The 7,335-nt window shown below is 42.2% G+C and overlaps 2 protein-coding genes, 1 non-coding gene and 1 pseudogene across 4 annotated transcripts in view; 1 reads left to right on the plus strand and 3 right to left on the minus strand.

Moving 5' to 3' along the window:
• Positions 1-3,014, minus strand: part of LOC105742822 — an 8,576-nt pseudogene extending 5,562 nt beyond the window's left edge.
• Tmem116 (transmembrane protein 116) overlaps positions 1-4,301 on the minus strand; it is an 82,600-nt gene extending 78,299 nt beyond the window's left edge. Inside the window, exon 1 of one of the 2 annotated variants that reach the window (XM_023720591.1) lies at positions 4,234-4,301. Coding sequence is in view for 1 of the 2 variants with exons in the window: in XM_023720589.1 (XP_023576357.1) it covers positions 4,230-4,286 (57 nt within the window). In the remaining variant the exon portion in view is untranslated. Of the gene's footprint in view, positions 1-4,229 lie in introns of both variants that reach the window. The other variant, XM_023720589.1, reaches the window with a different exon arrangement.
• Positions 910-1,016, minus strand: LOC111817999. The gene has a single exon (XR_002822082.1). It is a non-coding gene; the product is annotated as a U6 spliceosomal RNA (small nuclear RNA).
• Positions 4,302-4,648: 347 nt separating the features above from the next.
• Positions 4,649-7,335, plus strand: part of Erp29 (endoplasmic reticulum protein 29) — a 12,275-nt gene continuing 9,588 nt past the window's right edge. The window contains 1 exon segment of the mRNA XM_023720593.1: positions 4,649-4,894. Within this exon segment, the coding sequence (XP_023576361.1) occupies positions 4,751-4,894 (144 nt within the window). The 5' untranslated portion in view covers positions 4,649-4,750.

The raw sequence follows: 7,335 nt of genomic DNA on the forward strand, positions 1-7,335 counted from the left end.
ATAAATAAATAAAAATTTTTTTAAAAAATTAAAAAAAACTGTCCTATTAATCAGCTGTGAAACTGAAAAAAAAAGAACAATAGGTGTCTTTGAAGCAAGGGGATAGGGTTGAGGCAGGTTAATGTTCATGTGTCTCTTACTATAATTTGTAAAATTTAAATATTTGCCATATTTTTGAAAACACTACACACACACACACACACACACACACACACACACACACAGAGGCATGATTGTAGTATTAGGTTTTTGTTGTTTGTTTACAGTACTAGGGATCAAACCCAGGGCCTTCACACTGACTTACATCCTCAGAGTTCTTTTTATTTTTTTGAGATAGAGTTTCAATAAATTGCTGAGCTGCCCAACTGGGTTGAAACTTGTCATCCTCTTTGCCTTAGCCTCCCAGAGTGCTGGATTATAGGTGTGCAGTATCACAACCAGGTAGCAGGTTTTTTAAAAATGGGATCATATATCTGTGTTCACACTGCTCAGTAATATTCCACTTTCATGGCACCAGACATTTCTGCAACTTAGTATTTCATAGATATCTGTTCATTTTAGTTTTTTTAAAAAAAATAACTCTAAGTTATTTTTGATCACTGCAAATATTCCATATCAAGTTATTTACCCAACAATTCCTCTAATGGTGGAGATAGTTTTCAGATTCCAATTTATTTTTCTCTGTAAACATAATGCACTGAACATCCCTGTACTTATAATTTCCTGGGCTGATTTTATTACAAAAAAAGTAGATTCCAAAGTACAATTCTTTTGATTCAAATTATTTTGAAACTTCTCATCCTAGAACACTGCTATAGTATTTTTTCTTACATAATTAACAACTGTCTCTCTACATGAGTGCAGGTTACTTAAGGGTCAAATTTTATGCTTTATTTATTTATTGATTAAAAAAATATGGAACGCTTCACAAATTTGCGTGTCATCCTTGCACAGGGGCCATGCTAATCTTCTCTGTATCGTTCCAATTTTAGTATATGTGCTGCAGAAGCGAGCACTTATTCATTCTTTAGATTTTAGCCCCGCTTGTATATATTCCTTTGTAGAGTTTGCTAAGAACTCCCATCCAAATTAATTTCTCCATCATATTCTTTCTGAGACTCAAGTCAATAATTTCTTAGAAATTATTATAATTTGTAATTATATTGTTCATAATTATTTAGTGTTCATCTCCCTCATTAAATTGTAAATTACAGAATGGCAGGAAACACAATTCCACACGTTTTGCTTACTAATATAACCCTTATCTCCAAGAGTACACACAAATGAAAAATGTTCACAAACACCTGTTAAATACTGAAATAATTTTTAGAGAAATAATAGGCCTGGGGAGAAAAATCACAATTTAAATAAGTCTGGACTATTGAACTCTTTTAGATTATTTTGCTGAGTTAACACACCTATAATATTCAAATAACGGAACTTAACAAAAAAAGGGGATACAGATGAATGTCCATTTTGTATCTGTGTATTCAAAGTGGTTAGGATAGATATATAGTTACATTCTCTTAATGAATAGAGTGATTTGTTCTAATGGTGTTTGTAGATAGGATATCATGTCCTCATCTTGTACAGCAATTAACCACTGGGAGGAATGAATGCAATGTGTTAATTATTGAAACTGTCCTACCAATTTGATTTGAAACTGTCTCATTGCTATTTGTTTATCAATAAAATTATGGAAAAAAATTTAAATAAGTCTTCCTTCCATAATAGTTTTTAGGTCAAATGAACTTTAGGTCTTCATTAAGACATCTAGTGTTAACATCAACAAATCCTTATAGGGCTGGGGAGATAGCCCTACAGTAGAATAAGCACCTGCTTGGCAAGTGCGAGGTCCTGAGTTCAATCCCCAGTACCGAAGAAAAAAAAAAAAAAGACTAGGTATGGTGGCATGCGCCTGTAATCCCAGCACTTGGGAGGCTGTAAATAGGCAGATCACTAGAGTCCAATCTAGTAGTGAGACCCTGAGCACCCTGTAGACCCTTCCCTAAAATACAAAAAAGAAAAAGAAAACAAAGAACTCTAAAGGATGGGATATCTCCAAAGTACAATATTTGGTCTGAGATGGGACTATCAAGAGTTTGATCAGTACAACGGTTCTGGTTTCAATTCCCAGTACTTCAAAAAAAAATAATAATCCCAAACCAAACTTCTATCCAATCAAATTTATTGTCTAAGATTAGACCCTGTTATCTTTGACTATTTTATACATATTCACATTTACTAGACATATACAGTGATTAATTTTGGTGATAAATCCCTTTATTTTATATGTTATTTTACCTTCACATTTATCAAAGTCCTGTGAATCAATCTCACAAACGTTTCTAAACTTCATTAAAAGTTTCTTAATTTCATCCTTATTTCTTCAACCCTAGTTTGTGCTTGTATGTGCTCGATTTCACTGTCACAAGTACACCAAGCATCACTTATGGCACTAGTTCCAATCTTTTTTTTGCTATTTTTTTTTCCATTTCTTCAGTGACTAGTTCCAATCTTATTCATGTTCTATTTCCTTTTCCCAACTAGAATATTACCACAGACACTTATCTGGACTCCTTGACTTCAGCCTTCTGCCCTTCAATCCATTCCCTTCATTGCCAAGTGATGTTTTTATTTTTGAGAAAGGGTCTTACTATATAGTTCAGACTGGTCTTGAACTCAACATGTAACCCAGGGTGGCTTTAAACCTGCTGCAATCCTCCTGCCTTAGCTTCCCAAGTTCTGTGATTATAGACATGTGCTGCCATACCCAGCATCATGAGTGATACTTTCTGCTTTCTGCTCCTTGCGGAACAAGGGATTGAACTCAGGCCCTTGGCTTGCCAGGCAAGGGCTTATTCTACTGAGCTATCTCCCCAGCTCCATAAGTGCTACTTTTAAACACAAATCTTACAACACTCTCCTGGTTAGAACCTCTGGTGACTCCAAGCCCTTTAGCTTGCTGATGCCCTTTAGCTCACCTGATGAAACCCTTTAGAATCTGCCCCCATTTATGTAGATTTATCTTTATATAGATTTATCTCATTTGGTTCCCCAGCATGTTTATGTATGCTTTCCTCCTTATTAGAAATATCCTAATTCCCTTTGCTTCATGAATGTATCGTTTTTCAAGATCTGGTGCTAAAGTCATTTCCTGCCTATCATGGTTCCTGACACTCCTGAACAGGTGTGACTTACAAAATTTAGGCTTTCTAAAATGGAGAGTACTCTGCACTGGTTACGAGAGAGATGAGATAGAAATAAAAAGCTTAAACTCAGAGGTCCTGGGTGGTATACAGCAAGCCTTAAGACCACACACACACCAGGATCAGAGTACAAGAAGGGACAGAGAAAAGGATTTGTGAGTCAATGCCTTTACTGAAATCCAAACATGTTTGCTGTAGAGTTTTATCAGTGGTTTTAAAGCAGGCAGACATGAGTCCCAGAAAATGTGACAAAGTGTGTTCACTGCGGCATATCTACAGAGTCCGTGCTGCGAGTGAAGGGCAGGGAGGCCAACCAGTTGGTCTACCTCTAGTTGCCTCCCCTGAGGCAGAAAACAAATCTCTCAACCATTGGAGCACCAGGAGGAGATGCACAGGAACTGTGTCAAGGGCAACTGATCCCCGCTTCTGTAGGAGAAGGTTCAATTTATGACCAACATAACATTTATGCCCACCTAAAACTGTATTGACCATACGACCAAATCTCTATTTGTGTTTTCACAGAAGTATAGTCCTATCAACTATTACATTATTGCTACTTCTTCTTCCTCAATAATGAGGTCCTGGGCTGGGGAGATGGCTCAGTGGAATAAGCACTTCCTGGCAAGCACAAGGGCCTGAGTTCAATCCCCGGTTCCGCAAAAAACCAACCAACCAAACAAACAAACAAAAACCTTAAAAAAATGAGTTCCTTCGGCACAGAAGATATCTTATTCATCGCTGTGCTGAACTCTCACAGACAGACCTAATATCTGGCATAATTACACACTGAAAAAGTACTTTCAATCGAATTTTTTCAATGTCCCTGGCACCAAGGGCCACAGACAGGACTTTCCATAAGACCTGTTTTTATAGGACCTGATACCTCCAAGGTGAGGCTCTTTCTCAGAGACAGGCCTGGCCGCCGTAAGCTAAAGTGAGTAGGCCTGACCTGCTCTAGCCAGTCAAGAACGAACGCCGGCCTAAGGGAATTCACAGAGAATGACAGACTGACAACCTGACTAACCGCTGACAGGAGCACGTCCCATCGACGGCCTGACGAACCAAAGGCCTTGTCATCTTCCAAGGGGAGGAGAGACAGCGCACGAATCATTAAAGCCTCGCCACGCATGCGTTTCCCGCCTCTCCTCACGCGGCCACACCGCCCCCCCAGCAGAGTGGAACCGAGGCGAAGCTCAAGGAATGCGCGTGCGCAGTGGTGTTTCCCCCAACCCCTTGCCCCGTTGGCGTGATACTATCCTCCCTCACGCGGACAGCTCAAGGTGCACCGAGTGCGCGTGCGCAGAGATCCCTCTTTCCCGCCTACTTCCTCACGGGACTTCTCGCTCATCTTGGGCATGTGCGCGTGCGCGGCAGCCTCATTTCCCCGCCCCTCTTGTAGCCCCGCCTCACCCTAGGCCGACGGGAACCCCTCAAAGTGTGCACGTGCGCGCGCGCGGCACCGCCCACCTGGTCACGTGATCACTGGTTCGGCTCGTTTTCCCCTACCGCTATCCTACTTCGGGCTCCCAGAATCCTGCGCTATGGCTGCCGCTGTACCTCGTGTCGTTTCTCTTTCCTCTCTGTTTCCCTTCTTCTTGGGTCTTCTCCTTTTCTCCGCTCCTCATGGCGGCAGCGGCCTGCACACTAAGGGAGCCCTTCCCCTGGATACAATCACTTTCTATAAGGTAACGGGGGCAGGGAAACACAGCGCACAGGTGCAGCCAGGGCGTCCGGGGGAGCGCACGCCCATAGGGGACGATGGATACTGCGGGCTGACGAGGGTAGTCTAGTTGCGACCACTGCAGAATTTCCCACCATCCTATAGGCCCAGTGAAGTCTGGGCCTGGGACAGACCCCGACCTCAGAGCACGCGAGTTCCAGGGTCCCAGCGCACCCTTGCCTCCCCAGCATTTATCTCTGCTTTCTGTTTTACAAAAGAGCTGCAAAGATGCTCTCGAATGCAGCGAGGTGCTTCCTTATTTATCTATGGGGAGAGCTAGATCCAATATTCGAGTCCCAAGTGGGAGACTGGAAGGTGGAGCGAAATCTACAGTACTGGGCCTCCTGTTGCGATAAGAGTGGCAGGGAGAACTCGTTAATATGATTTGTGGGCCTTTCTTTGAGGATGGATTGCAACATGCTTTGCGACACGTAAGCCCTATGGATACATTGCACATCACCTAGAAAAGTACAGGCGTTAGGTATAAGCTGAGTTCAGCCATCCTGCAGGAAACGTCTTGGGTCTGAGAACAAAATGAGTGAAATCTTGGAGTCAGGCATGGAAGGAATGTCGGATCCTGAACTGCGTGAATGGACCTTGGACATGTTGAATACACTACTCACTGCTTCTCTTCCTGTTGCATCTGTCTCCAGTCACTAACAGTTTTTAACTTCCTCTAGGTTGGCAAGCTAAATGTTGCGAGATACTACTGTAGCCAGTCACCCACTTTATTTTTTGTACCCGTTGAGGGAAGTGAAACCGAAGTGCAACGCTAATGTATCTCTGGCAAGTGGTTGAACTCTTCTATTTTTGAAAGCGTTGCTTGTTGTGGACTTGAGAGTTTTGTAGTACATTGAAGACAAAGTCTCAAAGAGTTTGAAATGGATAGGTGATTGTCTGACACACCCCACTGGTGCCCAGGACTTTTTGGTCCTTTTTTGGCAAAGTGGGAACCAGACAACTCAGTCCAGGTGTGACTCAGAGGGATGCTCTGGGCTGAAAGGTTAGACAGCATCTTCTAGTCCATTGGTGCCACTCTGTCTTTGCATTTCCAGTGGTAGTGGTCTAGGTGATCATTTATTGTAGACTCCTCACTGGCCACTGTACTTCTACCTTCACCCTCCCCACTTCCCCCACTCCTCACCACAGATCCACACTGATCTACCCTTTTCTCTCATGCCCCAGCCCCCAGCCCCTGTCCCTTGTCCCGGTCCCCTGTGCTGCCATCACACAGGCCTTCCTTCTGTCCTTTGAATGTTCCTAGCTCATTATTACTTTTGGGCATTTGCAGTAGCTGTTCTTTGTGACTGCAACATTCTTTGCTCAGTCTCTGAAAGCCATGGTTCAGATTTAGATTAAAGATTACCTTGCTGAGAGAGAGAGAGAGCCTTTCCTTGATTTCCTCAGGCTAAAGTCCCAATCATACCCTGTTTTGTTTTGTAGTGCTGCTCATCACTGATTTTTTTTTTCCTCACATTTGTGAAGAAGTAGCTGTTTCGTTTATCTGCACAGGATTGCAGGTTACCTGTCATATAGAAGGGGCTGAATAATTTGTTACATTGTCAGGAGTGGTGGCACAGGCCTGTAATCCTAGCACTTGAGAGGCTGAGGCAGGAGGATCATCACTAGTTTGAGGCTAACCTGGGCTACATAGTGAGTTCAAAGCCACCCTAAACTGTGTAGAGAGACCATGTCTTAAAACAAAACAAAACAAAAAAACCCAGATTAACCAAAGTTTTCTCCCATCTTTCCAAATCTCATTATTTCCCATCACCGTTGAATACCAGGGGAGTTTTCTAATATTTTGTCTAGCAATCTTTTTCATATTTTACCTTTCAGTAATTTCCAACATCTTTTTGCTTGTTCCTTTTACTGTCACTTAGAGTGATTCAATCTATTTTATTCACTGCTGTGTTTGCTTAGAATAGGTACCTGACACATGAAGAGCCCTTAACTTTTTATTCAATGAATAAATATTTTTCTGTACAGTACTTTGAAGAAGCAGGTTACCTGATTGTAGGTATAGGGGAGATAGCTCAGCGGCATAAGTACCTACCTGGCAAGCGCAAGGTCCCAAATTCAGTCCCCAGTACCACATGCCCTGCTGGCTGGGATCTGGGTGTGATGGTACACACCTGTAATTCAAGCACTAAGGGAGGCTGGGGAGAAAGGATAACTACAAGTCCAAACAGCATGTAGTGAGACCCTGTATCAAAAAGAAAAAAAAGCATTTAAAGAAAGAATGAAGGAAGAAGGGAAAAGATTTATAAAGCATTTAAGAAAGACTGCAAGCCGGGGGCTGGGAATATAGCTCAGTGACAGAGCACTTTTCTAGCATGTGTGAGAAAGCAGGGACCTGAATTAACTCAATCTAATCAATAAATGCTTTAAAATATTTTTTTCTTA

Source organism: Octodon degus, unplaced genomic scaffold, assembly GCF_000260255.1.
Source record: "Octodon degus isolate 3935 unplaced genomic scaffold, OctDeg1.0 scaffold00076, whole genome shotgun sequence".
NCBI classification, from domain to species: domain Eukaryota; kingdom Metazoa; phylum Chordata; class Mammalia; order Rodentia; family Octodontidae; genus Octodon; species Octodon degus.